Here is a 19,025-nt window from a genome sequence, read left to right on the forward strand (position 1 = left end):
GCTCAGTCCATCAAGGCCAGCATTGCCTACTCAGACCGGCAGCTGCTCTTCATGGTCTCACGATCTTTCCTATCACCTTTTGCCTGTTTTAAGTGAAGAAGGAAAGGGTGGCGCTGGAGAGGACAGAGACCTCAGTGCGGTCCCCCCTCCAAAGCGTCCATGGTAGTTTGGAGATGAGCTGCCAGGCGGGTAGAAACCAAAGCCGGTTGTACAAGCTGGAGCACTGGCGAACGGGGGCGGCGTCCTTACCATCATCTGAAACCTACTATAATTGGGGCCGGTCGCCCGTTTACCGGGGAAAAGCCCGGCTGTGTTTTGCATGCCCGGCGAGACGCTGCAATATTTATCTCCTTGCAAAAGACCCAAAATACGTCGCGGAATTTGACTGCGATTGCCCAGAAAAGCAAACGAGCCCGACGCCCCCACAACTGGGCTGCCGCGGCGGCGGCGCTTACTCATCCTTCCAGGAATGGAAGGGGGCGCGGCTTCCAGGCTCCACCCGCGAGGAGGCGCGGCCCGTCGGGGGGCGAACGGCACGCCGGGCCTGGTAGTCTTTTGCCGCGCCCCAGCCTTGCGGCCGAACGAGAGCCGGGACCACGAGTCCCAGAAGGCTCCGCGGGGGCTCTCCGGAGCAGCCTTTCCCTCGGCGCCTGGGTTTTAATCACTCGTGGGAGTGGAGGGGCTGGCGGCGCAGAGACGCAATTCCCGGCAGGGCGAGCCGCGAACTTGGCCGCCCGGCCTTTGATCCGCGGAAGTCTAGTGGGGAAAAGACCCTTTGATCAGCGGGCGCTCGCAGGGAAAGTCCCCGTCCGCCGCACGGGGCAGAGACCTTCCGTGGCCTCCCGAGCCCTACGGCCGTGCGCTCCGTCAAAGTCCCGACCCGCCTCCCCACCCCCCTCCTGCCTCGCCCGCATTTCCCCCCTTCCCCGGTTTGCCTCTCTCTCCACCCCGGGGGCAGGTCGCGTTCAGAGCCATGGGCAATGGGATGAACAAGGTAAATGCGTTTCGCTTCTCCTTTGCGCGTCGGGGAGCCTCTTGCGAGGGGGAGGACCCGCCTCCCGGTGGTGGAAAGGACGGAAGCCGCGCTTGGGGGGGGGGGCTCGGAGCCTGGGGGGGGACCTCTGCAAATGCACGTGTAGCCCGGAGCCAGGGCGTGTGCAGCCGGACTCCCCCCCTCCCCCCGATCCTGTCCCGATCTGTCTCAGCAGCGCGTAAGATCCTCTCGGAGCGCGTCTCCTTGCCTTGCGGCTCCGACGCGCCTTCGTATTTGCATAGTGGGAGCGGAACTCGCAGCCGGTGGCTCGACTCGGGTGTCCTCTTCGGACGCGCCCCGATGGGCGGGGGGGCCTGCCCTTCCCGTAGCCCCGGTCGCTGAAGCTGCTGCCAGGAAGACCGGGAGGCGTTGCGGGCTTCCTTTCTCGGCCGCCGCCTCCTGCGCTGCGCGTTCACACGTGCGAAGGCGGCGCTTGCACTTGCACTTGTGTAAAGGGGTTGGGGATTGACACGGCTCTCCGTCGGAAGGTAGCTCCGGCGCCTACCAGTCACGGTTGGGCGGTGCAGTGACTACGTTATGCCTGCGCATTGGTTCATTAAAAGACATTATAGACATGTCATATCATAACTTTACAACCAGCTTAGAGTCCCCAAGAAAAAGAATTAAAAAAAACCCAACACAAACTTTGGATATCCACAGTCTCAAAAGAAAGGAAAACAATGTACACAGGTAAAGCACCTAACCAGGAAGGAGGGTCAGCAACGGAAAACCAGACAGAACAGATAAAAACTCACTTAGGGGTGTAAAACAATGAAAGGAAGGAACAGAGGGATCTCCTCAGAGAGGGAATTCTCTCATCTTGGTGACGGGACAGGAGGCTGTTTATTGGGGTGCACCCTACATGGTGAGGGCAACCACAGAAGGACCCATGAAGCTGACCACAGTGGTTGGGGATTTGTTTATTTGTGCCAATTTGCCTTTATCTTTGAGACACAAGGAGGGTCCCCAAATTATGTCTGAGGGGCACCCACTGGGGTAGCTAGCTCTGGGTTGGGAAATACCAGGAAACTTTGGGGATGGAGCCAGGAGGGGGCAAGATTTGGGGCGGGGAGGGACCTCAAAGGAGTATCATGCTATGGAGTTCACCTCCCAAAGCAGCCATTTTCTCCAGGGGAACTGATCCCTGTCACCTGGAGATGAGCTGTGAAACCAGAGGATCCTCAGGTCCCACTTGGGGACTGGCATCCCTACCAGCGACACCTTTTCTGCTGCCTGCCAGGTGTTTTTTGGAAGTGGGCGGGGCCAGGTAGGGATTTTGCCCTTCAAGGCTTTGGGCTATTAGACATTTACTTGCCTGTGGAGACTTATTTACATGTTTCTTTAGCAGCTGCTGCCTACCACGGCTACACAAGGATCTAAACCAGGGGTAATCAAACTGCAGCCCTCCAGATGTCCATGATCTACCCCTAATCTAAACTGTATGACTGAAGCGGTGGCAATCATTTTGTGCCTGGCTCCGCCTCCTGGGGCAACCATTTTGTTGCTGCGTCCTCTCTTGGTGGAATGGGCTCCCAGAAGAGATCAGGGCCCTTCCAGCATTGAAACAGTCCCACAGGGCCTGCAAAAGGGAGCTCTTCTGCCAAGCCTTTGGTTGAAGGCAAAGGAGCAACACCACCCCAGAAGAAGAGTTGGTTCTTATACTTTTCTCTACCCGAAGGAGTCTCAGAATGGCTTACAACCCCCTTCCCTTTCCTCTCCCCAGAACAGACACCCTGTAAGGTAGGTGAGGCTGAGAGAGCCCTGATATTACTGCTCAGTCAGAATAGCTCTATCAGGGCTGTGATGAGCCAAAGGTCACCCAGGCGGCTGCATGTAGAGGAAGATTGGGAAATCCAATACAGCTCACCAGATTACAACCTGCTACTCTTAACCATTACACCAAGCGGGCTCTCTTGGTTCTCTTGGCTCTCTAATAATAAAGCCTCCAATCTATCCTGAAGCCTCCAGAGAGCCAGTGTGTTGATGTGGTTAAGAGCAGCAGATTCATAACTAGAGGACTGAGTTTGATTCCCCACTACTTCTCCCCATAAAGCCAACAGGATGACCTTGGGCCTGACACAATTCTCTCTCAGGCTCACCTGCCTCACAAGGTGCCTGTTGTGGGGAGAGGAAGGGGAAGTGATTGTAAGCCGCTTTGAGACTCCTTAAGGTAGAGAAAAGCAGCATATAAGAACCAACTCTTCTTTAGTAATATCAGGGCTCTCTCAGCCTCACCTACCTCACAGGGTCTGTTGTGGGGAGAGGAAGGGGAGGCGATCGTAAGCCACTTCGAGACTCCTTAAGGTAGAGAAAAGTTGGGTATAAAAACCAACTCTTCTTCTTCTTCTCTTCCTCCCCCCTCCTTAAATTAGCTGTTGCAGGGCTAATATACCTTTACTAGCTTCAAAGCTCATTCCTAGGAACCGCCCCCCTGGCCCCCAGCCAAGCAGCTTAAGGTGGCTTTGGGTTGCAGCTCACAGCCAGATCAAGTGGGGTGGGTAGGGGCTGGCCAGCTCGTTAGCAGGGCTGGGACAAAGCTCCTTAGCAGGCAGGCAGCAGGTGGGAGGCCCTCGTTAGTGCGCTCAGCCTAGCAGGCCAAGAGGCCCTCATTAGCAGGCCACGACCCTTTGCCCCGGCCCTCTCCCTTTACCTGCTGCTGGCTCCAGGCACTGAGGCGCATCTGATAGCAAAGAGTCTAGAGTCCAGGGATAGAGGGTGGGAGTTGCAGGGGAGGGCCAATCAGCCAGCATTGCTGGCTGCACCCTGATTGGCCGTATTCCAACTTGGACAGACGGACATGTTCCACCCACCAGGCTGTTTCACAAATATATAGAGGAACCATGGATAAGGATTAGCCATGAATTGGTCTTAGCACATTTTAAAACCGGCGGTGTAGGTGGTTAGGAGTGCAGACTTCTTATCTGGCGAGCTGGGTTTGATTCCATGCTCTTCCACATGCAGCCAGCTGGGTGACCTTGGGCCGGTCCCAAGGTCACCCAAAGCTGTTTTGACCAAGCAGTAATATCAGGGATCTCTCAGCTTCACCTACCTCACAGGGTATTTGTTGTGGGGAGAAGAAAGGGAAGGTGAATGTAGGCCATTTTGAGACTTCTTCGGTAGAGAAAAGCGGCATATAAGAACCAACTCTTCTTTTGCAGTAATATCAGGGCTCTTTCAGCCTCGCCTATCACACAGTGTCTGTTGTGGGGAGAGGAAAGAGAAGGAGATTGTAAGCCGCTTTCAGACAGGTTAGAGAAAAGTGCCGTACAAGAACCAACTCTTCTTCTTCTCATCTAATCTAGTGGCCATCATTGTGTGTGACAAAGAATTATATACATCCGTTACAATATATGTTTGTGAAGGCTTTCTTCACCTGTAGTTATCGCTGTGGTTAAACCTAAAATGTATACCATGTAATGCTGTTTTTAAAAAGATGTTTAAAACAATCCAAAGCAAACAAGGAATTCTCCCGGCAAACACTTTAGGCAAACAAGTTCCATCTCCTGTTTTTCAGGTTTTCCTATTCTACCTCATGTTCCAATCTCATGTGAAATCTGCAAATAAATTTTTCGGTCTGGGGACACTGGACCCCAAAAGAAAAACCTTTTCACGGTGAAGCATTGGCATCGGAAACATAAGAAGGGAAACATGTTAAACTTGGCTGTGTTTTCATACTGTGTAGACCTTTTGCAGCGTCCTGTTCCATCCTGTATGCAAATTGACCTGCGTCAGCTCGTGTTACCACAAGAGATCGACATCTGATGTTCTCTTTCTGTCTTGCAGATCCTTCCTGGCTTGTTCCTTGGAAATTTCAAAGGTAAAGTTATTCCCTTTTGCAACTCGAGTGTTTACCTGCTTGGGACTTGTCAGCTCAGGCGGGAGTCCTGACTGTGACTCTCCTGGGCGTTTGGGCCTTCAGGGAGGGCAGGAACAACCGGAAGGGCACACAGCCCCTGCATCAATCGACCACATCTTAACTTGGCCAGCACACATAGTGGACACACACACACAACTTCTCCGCTCAGTGGAGACCTTAAGGGCCTATGGCCAAAAGCTGTGTCTTGAATGATAGTGCTTGGAATCATGCATGAGTTCCAAAATCCGAGGACAGAAAATTAGGTACATTCATGGGATATAAACACAGGGCTCCCAGTTTCTTTAGTTTTTAGAAAACTAAACAGGATTGGGGCTATTGGACTCTGGCAGGCCAAGTTGGTGAAATATGTGGGGAGATGGGCGTGAGAGTAGTCCACACTGGTCCTTCAAGGGTGCCTCCTGGCTCTTCTGGTTGTCAGCTCCTGTGCTTACTTCACCTCCCAAGAGCCTTTGTGGGCAGGGATAGACTTCCTAGGTCATAAGGGTTCAGTTCAGGTTCTGAGCAGACCATGGCAAGATGCCCGTAAGTGGGAGTGTTTCCCGGGAGTCCCCCAATTTATTGGGCACCACCCCCAGCAGAGTCAAGTGAGCTGGGCGCAAGCTACTCTTCGTTGCTGTTATGTCTCCCTCCCCAGTGAGCAGCACAGATGCTTCAGCAAGAGAGGGCATTGCTGGTTGCCACCTGGGATTAACCCATGGTCCATCCTTGGGGTGAGCAGTGGTGTCCATGTGGCAGCAGACTGTAAGTTCGCCTCTTCCTCTCTTGGATCCTGGGCCAGGTAGCTAAAGGTGCAGCTGTCGGTGGTTGTTGCAGCCGTCAGAAGACTCCACCGGGTAGCAGTTGCCTTTCTGAGCATGCCTTTCTAAGGGAAGAGGGCTCCTTCTCCCTCCCCACTCATGGGGTGCATTTGGCAACAGGAGCTAGTTCTGTCAGAATCCTGAGCACCCCCAGACTGAAGGATACAAACAGAGAATTCCAGGCTGGGAGAACTCAACAGTTCATTTTAGGAGATTGCAACAGGGAAACAGGCATTGTTAAGGCTGAGGAACCCAGGAGTAGCCAGGGAATTATATGCAAGCTTTTGGCACCAAATTGCCAGTCACACCAACCTCCCCCCACCCTTCCCCTCTTCAGATAACATTTTTGATTTCAGCACCAGCAGCCAGAAGGTTCCAGTGACATAATCTCAACACCAGGGATGAGATAACAAAAAACAGAAGGAGGAGTGAGAGGGGACTAGCAAGAGCAGCAGAGGATTCTGGGAGTTAGGGCAAGCTAGTTCACATGAGCCTGTGAGAAGCCAGGAAAGGGAAGGGGAGCGCCATGACCAGTTCATTCTCCACCCTCCTCTCGGATGGAGGAAGCAGAGGCAGTTTCAAGATGTCCTCAATCATGGTGGTGATTTAGCTGCCCAGTGTGGGTTGGTCTTATTTTTGGTGGACCTTCTTGAGACCCCTAGTAGGGGCCTGACCAAGCTTCCACTTGATGCTGGCCACGCATGCCCTTCTCTCCAACGAACTGTGGAAGGAGGCAAAATGAGGTGGAATGGGCAACACCCCTCCCTCTTCCCTTTTGGCCTTCAAAATGGAGCTACACAGCGAAAATGAGCAATGCCTTGTTGGTGTCAGTTTTTCTGCTTCAAAAATGGGCTCCTTGCACTAGGCTAGAGTAGAATATGGAAAGCTTAGGGAACCCACCCTTCCGCCTCCCCTTCCCCCCATTTCCCGCCTTTTCTCGAGGCCTTTACATCTCTAGCCTGGATGATACTATGTATTTTGGCCTTAAGAAGTGAACTTTACCATGTCCCATCTGGGTCACCACTACGGGCCGAGTTGTCCAATTGGCTGTCAGTTTCATGGTGTTTCACCTTCCAAGGAAGTTGAGGCTTGCCGTTTTAGCTCCCTACGCAAGAGATTCTAGTTTAGATGACCTGTGGGAGGAGGTAACCATGGAGTTAATGGCGGGGAGGAATTCATATCACCCTCAAGAACAGCAGAACCACGCCAGCGAGCCAGGGAGGTATTCAAATGTAATAAATAGACAAGCAAACAAATAAATAAACGTGCTGCTTCACATTTTTGAAGACTGGAGTGGATATGAAATTCCAAGTATCACCATGCATCAGCTCCTTGCAAAATGAGTTGAAGGAAGGCACTCTGGGAGGGGGAAGAATCATAGAATCATAGAGGGGCCCTCATGGGTCATCTAGTCCAACCCCCTGCACTATGCAGGACACTCACAACCCTGAAGGAACTTCAGAATGCAACTGTCTAGTGCAGGGTTCCCCAACGTGGTGTCTGTGGGCGCCGTGGTGTCCCTCGCTACCTCCCTTGATGCCCATTGAGCATTTTAGGTGGCAGGGGGCCATTGTAAGGCAGGGCTTGTTTTTGGATGCCTTTTTTCCAATGAAAGGGTTTTCCACTGGAGGGTCAGGAGATCTGATAAGCACTTGGGCTTTTCTTGGGTTTCACTACCCCTTCAGGCTTTCCCTCTTCCCCGGAGGTGTCCTATTTGGCTCTGCCTCTCACAGAAGCCTTTTGGGAGTTGGCTTGTTGAAGCCATTGACTGAGGTGGAACTCCCCACCGCCTCTGACAATTCCAAATGTGCCGACAGGATCAATCCCCACCGCCCCTGGTTTCATGTGTAATCTTCATGGGTTTTCTGAGATGGCTTTGCTTTAGAAGGAGAAGAGTTGGGTTTTATACCCCACTTTTCATTACCCAAAGGCGTCTCACAGTGGCTTACCATCGCCTACCCCTCCCCTCCCCACAGCAGACACCTTGTGAAGTAGGTGAGAGCTCTGAGAGAACTGTGTCTGGCCCAAGGTCACCCAACTGGCTGCCTGTGGAGGAAGAGTGAGGAATCAAACCCAGTACTCCTGATTAGAGGCCCCTATTGCCACACTATAGCCTCTTGTGGCGCAGGGTGTTAAAGCAGCCGACATGCTGTCTGAAGTTCTGACCATGAGGCTGGGGGTTTGATCAAGGCTGACTCAGCCTTCCATCATTCCGAGGTCAGTAAAATGAGTACCCAGCTTGCTGGGGGGTAAACGGTAATGACTGGGGAAGGCACTGGCAAACCACCCCGTATTGAGTCTGCCATGAAAACGCTAGAGGGCGTCACCCCAAGGGTCAGACATGACTTGGTGCTTGCACAGGGGATACCTTTACCTTTTAATGCCACACTGGCTGGCTGGCTACATGGATTATTCTCCACACTGTGCATAAGACAGCGTGTGTTTAAGTAATACTGAATGTGGCGGGCAGTGGCTTTTGTGGATGCCTGACCTTTGCGCATGGTGAGAAGATGCACGCCACAAATGCCTGCCACTTGATCTGAAGCCTGTCGAATACAACACCGAGCCAGCCTCCGTTGTGACGGCTGCACTTAGCGACAAGCGCCGGACGATACGCTGAGCATGAATGATGAAACTGCAAACGGGTATCAGTTTCCCAATTTAGTTCTCTGAATTTCTCCCTCCGCAACTGAGTCAAGAGCAAAGAGGAGTGGGCTGAGATGTCAAAAGTGAGTCAGCGCTTTGGTGTTTAGAACAGCCCTGCAGCATGCGTGCCTTGTAGCCTCTGTCCTAACTATGGGCTTCTGCAAGGAGGGCTATGAAATGTTGTCATTGGAGGCATGAAATAAATTGGCAATGGCCCAGCAGCAGTCTTCTGGGGACGTTAATTACCAAACTTTGAAAAAAAGGTCTTCATTTCTATATTGCTATGGTCTAAAACAGGTTTAGAGCCTCTTGTGGCGTAGGGTGGTAAGGCAGCAGACATGCAGCCTGAAAGCTCTGCCCATGAGGCTGGGAGTTCAATCCCAGCAGCCGGCTCAAGGTTGACTCAGCCTTCCATCCTTCCGAGGTTGGTAAAATGAGTACCCAGTTTGCTTGCTGGGGGGTAAATGGTAATGACTGGGGAAGGCACTGGCAAACCACCCCGTATTGAGTCTGCCAAGAAAACGCTAGAGGGCGTCACCCCAAGGGTCAGACATGACCCGGTGCTTGCACAGGGGGGACACCTTTACCTTTAAAACAGGTTTGTGGACCCCTGGGGTTCTGCAGGAGCTCTGATGGGGGTCCATGGGAGCTTTAAAGTGGTGTGGGGTGTCCTGGCTTCCTTCTCGGCTCCTGTTCTTCTTTCCGGCCTACATGAAGCAGAGCCACCATAGTAGCGGTGAAGGCGTGGGGAGGGAACAAAAGGAGGGCTAAGGGTACAGGTAGTGATGTCACTTCTGGGGGTGGGGCAGAAGACATCGCTTCTTAGGACTTCATTGAAGTCTGAAAAATTAGTTCAGGGGCTCCTCCATGGTCAAAATATTGAAAAAAGCTGGTCTAAAAGCATAAGTGTGCGGACAGAGCAAGCAAAGCTCCTTTCCGTGATGTGCAAGTCGCAGGTTGGTGTGCCTTCAGTTTGCCTCTGGGCCATGCAGGAAAGGACAGGGAATTTAACCTTTCAGCCACTACACTCCTGTATTCATATAGTGAAATCAAGTAAGATTAACCAACCAACCAATCCCTCTCCTTTGGCTACACAAGCCTGCAGCTTGCATTTTATGGGTGCTGGCTTTATCATTTCCCATGGAGGGATGCCAGATGGGACCTCAGGATCCCCCTAAAGTACAGCTCGTATCCAGACTACAGAGATCAGTTCCCCTGGAGGAAAGGGATGCTTTGGAGGGTGGACTTCATGTCACTGGACCCCATTGATGTCCCTGACCTCCCTAGGCTCCATCCACCCTACCTCCCCATCCACCAACAGTGTCCATCCACCAACCCTATTTATAGCCCTGTAAGCCACATTGCATGCGCATTTGAGGCCAGAGACAGGCAGAGGAGGGGTAAAGAAACAGTAGTCCTGCTGGGTCCATGTAGTCAGCCATGTTGCTTCCCACAGTGGCCAGCCAGATTCTTCTGGGAAGCCCATAATGGTGATGACGGATTGTCCTGATGTTGGCCTCCCGTAGAGTTGCCAGCCTCCAGGTGGGTCTGGGGAAAGCCCCATCTCACAACTGATCTCCAGAAAACCCCGGTGGAGAAGGCCTGCTGTAGGGGTTTTTGGCAAGAGACATTCAGAGGTGACTTGCCTTTGCCTGCTTCTGCAGTACGACCCTGGAGGTTTCCCATCCAAATACTTGGAGGTCTTCCATCCAAATGCTAGCCGGAGATGATCCTGCTTAGCGTCTGAGATCTGAGAACAGGTGAGCCTAGGAGGAAGGAGAGGAGAAGAGTGCAATAAAAATCACATTTGTTGACTTCGGAGAGTCCACTGTCTTTCCATTTAGGGATTGAGGTTGCATGTTCAAGAGGGGCTGCCCTCCTTCATAACTCAGTCCTACAAGGCCGGAAGTGCAGGAACATGCATTAGCATTCAATCTGCCTTGTGATATGTGATGATTAAGTGGGATAAAGATGGCTCTGCTTATAGATGGCCAACCAGACTCCTCCTGGAAGCAGTGATGTTTTGGCTCAAGCAGAGTGGCCTGAAACTGAACCCTTCAAAGACGGCTGGGGAGGAAGGGACCAGGAGAGAAAGTGTGCTTGCCATCCTAGGCTAGGTATAGTGTACACCTGCACAGTCAGCTAGGAATTTGGGCATGATCTTCGATGCCTCCCTCTCTATGGAGGCACAGGTCACTGAAGTAGCACAGCTGGTGTTTTCCCACCTATGCCTAGCAAAGCAACTAACACCCTACCTGTCCCCAGAGCACCTAACTGCAGTGATCCATGCAAGGGTCATCTCCAGGCTGAATCACTTTAAATCATGCTACATGGGCCTTCTCTTTTCTCTGACCCGGATATTGCAACCAGTCCAGAATACAGCTGCTTGGGTTCTCACTGGAACACCATGGAGAACCCACATTACACCTATCCTTAAGCAGTTGTGTTGGCTTCTGATAGAATTCTGAATCAGGTTCATGGTTCTAGTTTTAACCTTCAAGGCTATTCACAGCCTGGGCCCCACATATCTGTGGGAATGCCTGGCCGATTATACGCCCCCCCCCCTTCAAGGGCTCTACACTCTGCCAATACGAACCGGCATGGTGATCCCTGGCCCTTGAAACACAAGTCTGACCTCAACCAGGGCCAGGGCCTTCTCAGTCCTGGTACCACCTGGTGGAATGAGCTCCTGGTAGAGCTGCGGACCCTTCAGGAATTGGTTCAGTTTCAATGGGATTTCAAGACAGAGCTGTTCCACCAGGTATTTGGTCAGGACCAATAATGAGTAACAAGAGCCCTCCCTTAGGCATAGGAAGCATCTATAGGCAATGACTCATCCATACTAGTGCAGCAGCAGAATCTGAATGATGTTCTAATTGCGCAATTGCTTTAACTTGTTTTAACTGATGATTTTTTGAGATACGTATTTCTTGCAATGTTGTTAACCGCCCCATGCTGGCTTGCCAGGAGGAGCAATCATTGCAATCTAACAAATAAATAAATGGTCTTCCTTTTTGTACTACAGACGCTCGTGACTCCGAACAGCTGAAACGGAACAACATTACACACATCCTTTCTATCCATGACAGCGCGAGACCTATGCTTGAGGTAAGGGGTGGGGAAACGTGTTGCTTCTGTGGTCACGAGAAGTTCTTCAGCCACAGCCTTGCTAGAAATGCCTGCTTATGGATCTTTGTTGGGTTTAGGCTCACCTAATAAGGCACGGAGTCCCAACCAGGCACATAGCAATAGTCTAACATACAATGATGGGTGGATACAGGCCTTCGTTTTTTTCCCCTCCATGGCCTGCTTTGGCTTCTTTACTGTTGATTGGCATGACTTTCTTATGTGTAAAAGAAAGTCCCCATCTGTAACAGCTTGTGCTGTTGAAATATTTGTGCAAGGCCCTGGTAGGCGGGAACTGTCAGGACTTCATTTTCGAACAGCGGGTGTGTCCTGATTGGCCTGGCCCCAATGGCACCTGCCCCCAGCAGGCCAGCCAGGGGCAATGTGGCTGCTGTGGGGAGAGGAGGTAAGTGAGGCTCCTGGGGGGGGGAGTTCCTGCCCTCCCTCCCCCCTGGGCCACAAAGGCCTGGCTAAACCTCGGCAGGCTGTGAAAGCAGCCACCGAGACTTGGCCAGGCCATGCCAGGCCTTTGGCAATCTAGGGGGAGGGGTTCCTTCCCCCCCCCCCAAAAAAAAAGGCCTGCTGATCCTGGGTGATGCTGTGCCAGTCCTTTCCCCCTTTTTCTCTCCTCTCTCTTTTCTGTCTCTTGCTACATCTCTCCTTTTTCTCTCTTTCTATCCCTCTTTCTCCCTTTCTTTATCTGTTGCTTTCTTTCTATCTCTGTTTATTTCTTTTCCTCTCTTTCTTACTATCTATTTCTTTCCCTCTCTTTCTCTGTCATTCTCTCTGTGTCTTTCTCTCCCTCTTTCTCTCTGTTCTTCTTTCTATGTCTCTCTTTCTTACTTTCTATCTATATTTCTACCACTCTCTTTTCTCTCCCTCTTTCCTTAGCTCTCTCTTTCTTTTTCTCTCCTCTTTACCTATATCTCTGTTTCTTAATCAGTCTCTTTTTTCAACCTCTCTCTCTTTCCTATATTTAAAACCCTCCCCCCATTCTAGCTCCCATTGTATTAACACCTACAACGGGCTTTAATTCTAGTGAGGATTATAAAATCACTAGTCCAGGGCTCTGTGAAGTCCACACAGCACTAAGCCTTGAGGATTCAGGCTGAAACCAAAGGTCTTTTTTTTTATAAAGGAAGGCACTCATGCCAGAATAACTGGACTAACTACCTTCAGCTTGATGGGGTTCATTTCAATGCTACTTCTGAAGGACTGGAGAACCTCAGAACTAGCAGAAAGGGGAAATTTTCAAAGATCACCCACCTTCCTGCTGGTAGAAAACTACACGTGGATTCAGCCTATTGTACTTAATCAGGGGTGGGCAAATTGTGCCCCTCCAGATGTCCATGGACTACAATTCCCATGAGCCCATGCCAGCATTCTCTGGCAGGGGCTCATGGGAATTGTAGTCCATGACATTGTAGTCCGTGGACATCTGGAGGCCCACCCCTGTCCTTGATGATAACAAAAATCAGGAATTGGGGGTATTCATATTTTCACTGGTTACCTTTCTCAGTCTTTTGAAAATTAACACATTGCCCTGGTCAGATTTGTACTGCATTTTCCTCTGCTGCCTCTTGGGAACAGAGTAGAACAATTGACAACTTGAGCTGCTCTCTCAGCTTACCTTGAAGACCAAGATAATCGTCCCTTCTGTGGCTAATTGTTGCCTTTAAAGTGGTTTTTGACTGACAAAATGTAGCGGAAATATTTCGGCTGAGGAGAGGTAGCCAAAGAATTTGGGGATGCGTCCCTTCGGGATTGCCAAAGTTTTCTCTTGTTTGCCAGCTGGCTTGACAGTTTAAATGGGTTGGAAGGTACACTGTTTGGGCAGTTCATGGCAGCTCATCTTCAAGGAATGGAGCTACGGAGAGAGACTTCTGGGCCATCCCTTCTTTGGTGCTGTATTTAGGACTAGTTAAACGGAAGGCTTGTAGTCAAGGTAAACGAAAAACGATACTGATACTTTGATGACTTTATTCTAGAGAACAATATCTCTAGAAACTGTTATGTAAATTATACCGAGTTTTCCTTTTTTTTTTTGTTATTAATTCATTAGCCCAGTGTAGAACAAAATTAAACATTACACTGATGGAAAAAACCCGCAACTGTACGGACACTTTCCTGAAACGTATTCTGGAACTTCACAGTCATTGTCTATCTCTCAATAAGCTTTTCGGTGATTATCTGTTATAATATGTTAAGTTGCAAAGGAGAGCTGTGTTTTGAATCCCTATGAACCAGTCAGAAAGGAGAATATCTTGGGTGTTCTTCAGCCTGTCGAAATTTACATTTACCCCGTTAACTTACTCGCAGCAGTCAACTTGGGTTGCCGATGCCCTGAACTTTCTGTAACTATCTGTGGCAAAGCCGAATTTGAAGGCAATGAAGTACAACCAGGAGCCGTTAAAATCAGTAGAAGCTCAGGCCTCCCCCCCCTTTCCCATTTAGAGGTCTATTCAAGACTCTCAGAAATTCCAGGAAAAGGCTTTGGGGACATTACATTTTAAAGACACAGGTGCAACCCGTAATGCTTTTGACTGAAGATGCTAGCTTTGGACATTTTTATGCTTAATCCATGTTTTACAAAATTCGGGGGGGGGGGATATCTGAAGCTAGAAAGAGAAAAAAAGTTTCCATGCCAGCTAAAAATAAAGTACACGTGTGCTGGTAGGGTAATCCCATATACTTTCAGAAAAATAACCTCCCCACCATTCTCATGGGTTTTGGGTACTTTTACTATTCTGGGGTATATTCCATCACCCAGGGCAATTCATTGTCATGTTCAGCATGCTACAACTGAACAGAGAATTCTTTTTAAAAGGTTGGTTTAAATAGGTGTTAGATGCAGTTTAATTTTTTTTTTTTAACCAACGTCTTTGTTCTGACTAATTCTGCTGAACGTTTCATCAGAACTTGGAATCAACCCATTTGTATCGGGCTGATTCTCAGTTAGAGTAATACAGCCTTCAAAAATAAACACTTCTCCATTTTATGCTCGAAATGATTTATTAGTAGTACTATATAGAGTTTTGTTTGAGTGAGGTGTTGCCAAGGTCTTTTGGATTTTAATTCCTATTACTGATGTCCTTCCTCCTTTTGTGTTCTCCGTATGTTGCATTTGGGTCTCTGTTCTGCCCCATGAAATTCTGAGAAGATAAATTCTGGAGAAGAATCCTGTTTCCATGGCAAGGGAGGGAAAGCATTAAGTTTAGGTGAAATTCACCTTTTAAATAATCTGAATAAGTTTCCTTTTAGGTGTATGGCTGGAGCTTTAACTCTGCAGCTGACCTGGCTATTAAGAATCTGCAGCAGAGGTCTACCAATATATGTTTTGGTAATGTAATTTCAACATGAATGGCTCTGGTCGCTTATTGCTCAAACAAACAGAAATGGGCAAATCAACTAAAAATTGCTTCGCCATTGTCAAGGCTCAACACCTTTAAATAAAATCGTTCCTCCAGGTTCAGAAATATTGCATAATGCTCCAGCCTTGGTTATTTATCTACCTACCTATCTATCCCAAATGCCTGTTTTGTTCACCCAGGGAGTACTTTTAAAATGATGAAATAACGGCGTGACTTTATTTCTTGCCGAACCGTTTGAATATTTTCAAGAATAAAATGAGTCACAAACGTTCAAACTGTCCTGGGTGATTGCTTCTTAAAGCAACTGAAAGGACAAAAAAAAACAAATTACTGGTGTGTGTGTGTTTTTTTTTTCCATTTTAGTGGTTCTATAGTGGGACAAGCCAGAACTTTTGGTAACCTCTTGAGTTCAGCTTGAGGAACTCTTGTATACCGACAGTTTCCTACATAAGCCGTTCTGAGGAGATGCCCTTGGTCCAAAAGAAGCGCTTCTGTCCCTTATCTGTTGATGAGGCAAATCAAAATAACACCCCAGGGGGGATTTTCTGGGGGGGCTAACCTGAAAGAACTTGCCAGGTGTTCGAGGTTTTCTATTTGCATATGGCTTCAATGTCCTATGCTTGAGGTTTTGTTTTTGGCTCTTAAAAAAGTGTTTCTTGGAAGTCATCGTTGAAAGTTTTGCATGCATTTAAATACTGAGAAGTTTAATGCCAAAAATAATGCTTAAAAAAAAGAGAGATTTTCAATCTAGAAGTTTGCGGTGAGGTGAGGTTTGGATAACTAAAAAGGTCCCGACTATTACCCTGCAACTTAAAAGTGATGAATCATGTTATATGTGAAAAATGGCCCCTTTAGGTTTAAAAGCTAACCTGGTATTGGCACAGAGATATTGACATGAGGACACCTGTGTAGCTGCTTCATTTAAGAGCCTTTGAAAAGATTTCTTCCTTGAGCCTGATTATATATTGATTTGAAGGCTGGATTTTAATAGAATTTACTGTAAAGGGAGTGGTTTGAATAGCTTTAGAGATTCTTAGCTGGATGAATCCGAGCAATATTCTTTGACATGACATTGTGTAAGGGAGGGAACCCTCACCAATTAATATGAAACAGTTATGTTGTCTGAAGGAGTCAAGAAATTACAGCTGGTTTTGGTCTGACTTTGCTCTGCTTTCTTTCTATTCTTTAAATTGGCCACATTTTGGTTTTTGCTTCATGTTGTTTGAACTGAGAACTACATCTAACTATGACACTTAAGGTTTTCTGATACCATTTTCTTTAAAAGAAAAGTAGTAGCAGTAGCAGCGGTAAAGGGGCAGAGAGAACAGTGCCTCTCTCTGATTTGGGAGGGTATTCTGTGGCTTTAAATGTCATTTAGTATTCATGAAACACTATATGGTAGTGCAATTTTCCATGTACCACATATTTAAAATATATAGCACAGCTGACCTCCACCTTGATATTTAGATTATTCCAGAATGTTGTATAATTTGAATCAAATCTGTGGTTCTATTTAATTTTCCAAAATGCTGTAAATTGTTTTTGTTTTTCAAAAGCTTAATAACATACGTTAAAAATCCTATCATCCCATAATCTCGAACGGTCTGTTTTGTTATTTTGTAGATCTAAGTGTATTCTTCATAGCTAGCATCACCAACAAATTAATTGCCTTGACATGCTTATGGTTGTCATTTATTGTTAGCCACAGCGTTCCCCTAAAAGACTGGTGGGTTTTTTTTGGGGGGGGGGAATGAAACAGTATATCTTTTAAAGCGCGCACACATAAAAAACTAAAGGGAGTGGTCCTCATTTGGGCCAGTAACCCATGATGCCCAGCATGGAGTTCTTTGGCCCAAGAATAGGAGACGAACACAGTGGCTGTTTCTATAGTCAGAGCGAGTCTTAGAAAATCCTGCTGAACTCTTGCCTCTTTCAACTTTGACAATCTTGAAATCAGAATACTTGCGCTAGTTTTGTTAACTCTCTCTTTGTATCGGTTTAACTGTTCTCTTGACTTTCAGGGTCTAAGAGAAATAAAAGTCTTGTCTCTGTGGTTACCCTTGTCTGCCGAAATAGAAAACTGAGAGGAAAATGAATTTATTAGTACAGCCTTCCCGTTCTGGCCAATGGCCTGGAATTTGGGCAAATGGCTGTCAAAGAGTGAATGTGGTTGGCACCTTATTCTCATTAACTCTGCTTTCCCTCAATTGTGGCTTCCGGTAGGTCGGGAGCATCCTAGGTGCAGTGCATTCTGGGATGTGACCCTTTTCGTAACAATCTGCACAACCTGCCAATCAATTTCACTCTTTGACCACTTTAGGGCTTCAAAAATTCCTCCACTGCAGAGGGAAACTGCCTGTGCCCAAAGACTTTCTTTCATGCTGAGTTATTATACTTCTCCTACTCTTCATTGTGAAAGTTCAAAGTAGTGACATGGTGATCCTTACGATCTTCTATACAGGCATGGATTAGGTCTGTAGATGCTTAGGCTCGTTAGGCCTGGAGCATTGAGTATATCCGGATTGCAGAAAGAGAGATGTCATATACCCCTTTTCTGTTTCATTTTGCTTCTGTAAATTCATGTTGGGATCTTCATTTTTTAAAATTTGGATTGTTGTTGGGGGCATTTCCTATTTGCTCCAATTCGTTGCAGCCTCTTTATACTCTTTATGCCCGCAATTCTACTTCTACTACTCTTCGTTTTGATCCGACAGGTATCAACATGGTAATATGTCAACTGGATTTTGTTAGCGTCTGGGGGGAAAGTAACACAGGTGTTTGAAGTTTCAGTTGGGTGGGGACAGCCCATGTCAGAAACCGGGATTTTCAGAGTGGTTGTGCGACAGAGCACCTGTTCTGAATGCAAACGCTCTCAGGTTCAGTCCCCGGTATATCCAGAGCAAAAAGGATCAGAGAGTCAGGGATGTGAAATCCTCCAACTCGAGAGGCTGGAGGACTCCAGCCCTCCATAGTAGATGGTACTGGCTTTGGAGCTCCATGGTCTGACTCCACGCAGGGCAGCAGTTTATGGTTTTGTGAAGTAGACAATCTGGGAATAAAGGAGGAATTGCGTGTTACAGCAGCAAGCCTGTGTGATTGATCCAGACAGCTTTTCCACTGGTGAAAAAGGGAGGGGTGGCATCATTTGACCACCCAAAGGCTATGTGGTGGGTTGTGGGACTGGCATGAACCAAAACTATATAGAAAGGGGGACTCTGCACTCCTGTATACATATACTGCAGGCTTTCTCAGTCTGGGCTTCGTGAAACCCTGGGGGTTCTTGACAGTTAATTAATTTGTACAATATGTTTAAAATTTGTTTAAAATGTATTGGGTGATAGGACCGTATGTGGTCATGTTGACACACCTGCCCCTCCCAAAATGGCCAATGATGGGCCTGGGGGGGAGTGGAACAGGGAGGGGACCCAGTTGGGTGTGTACACAGCTATGCTTCCCAATTATATTCTACACCAGGGGTAGTCAACCTGTGGTCCTCCAGATGTCCATGGACTACAGTTCCCATGAGCCCCTGCCAGCATTTGCAGTGTGATGGAGGTAGTGGTGGTGTTTGGTTCCCCCTATTTCCCCCCCCCCCCTTTTGATTATTTCCTTGCTTTGTATGGATTTTGATTTCATCCCCACCCGGAGAATATCACTTTGTGAAACCCGCGTGCCAGTCTGATTTTTCTTGGGTGTTTCTTCGAGGACTCTTATTCTGGCTTCCTGCCATGCATCGTTTGGCTTTGAGGCAGTTCTTCGATGCCCGACGGGCACGGGCACAGCAAAAGTGCCACTTCTTGCTCGGGCATGACTGCAGAAAGCTGTATTACCGAACCGACAGTCCTTCCTTCCTTTTCGTTCAGCTGAGTTCAACTGCTGCCTTTCTACTGTTCGTGGTTCTTTACAATCTTGTTTTGTTTTTAATCGCCACGTTTCAAAATAGACACAAATAAGGCAAAGGCGCTTTAGTAACTGGTGCTTTAAAAATAAGTGTTTGCCTTTTCTCTTTAAGAGGCAGGATCCTTTTTAAGAAACTTGTGTGAGCTTGTGTCCTTCCCCTCAACTCAGCCAATCCCAAAGCCTTTTTCTAGAGCAAGAGGCTCTGAAGAGGAAGGAAGGAAGGCTCCTTGGACAGAGGAAGGCTTTGTACTTGGTTGAGAGGGGCACATAGGATA

General features: G+C 48.2%; 1 protein-coding gene across 1 annotated transcript in view; it reads left to right on the plus strand.

The window, feature by feature from the left end:
* The first annotated feature begins 637 nt into the window (after positions 1-637).
* Positions 638-19,025, plus strand: part of DUSP22 (dual specificity phosphatase 22) — a 32,812-nt gene continuing 14,424 nt past the window's right edge. The window contains exons 1-3 of the mRNA XM_077353289.1: positions 638-994; positions 4,817-4,850; positions 11,379-11,461. Of these exons, the coding sequence (XP_077209404.1) occupies positions 974-994; positions 4,817-4,850; positions 11,379-11,461 (138 nt within the window). The 5' untranslated portion in view covers positions 638-973. The remainder of the gene's footprint in view (positions 995-4,816; positions 4,851-11,378; positions 11,462-19,025) is intronic.

The sequence above is a fragment of the Paroedura picta genome, chromosome 9 (genome assembly GCF_049243985.1).
Source record: "Paroedura picta isolate Pp20150507F chromosome 9, Ppicta_v3.0, whole genome shotgun sequence".
Taxonomy (NCBI): Eukaryota; Metazoa; Chordata; class Lepidosauria; order Squamata; family Gekkonidae; genus Paroedura; species Paroedura picta.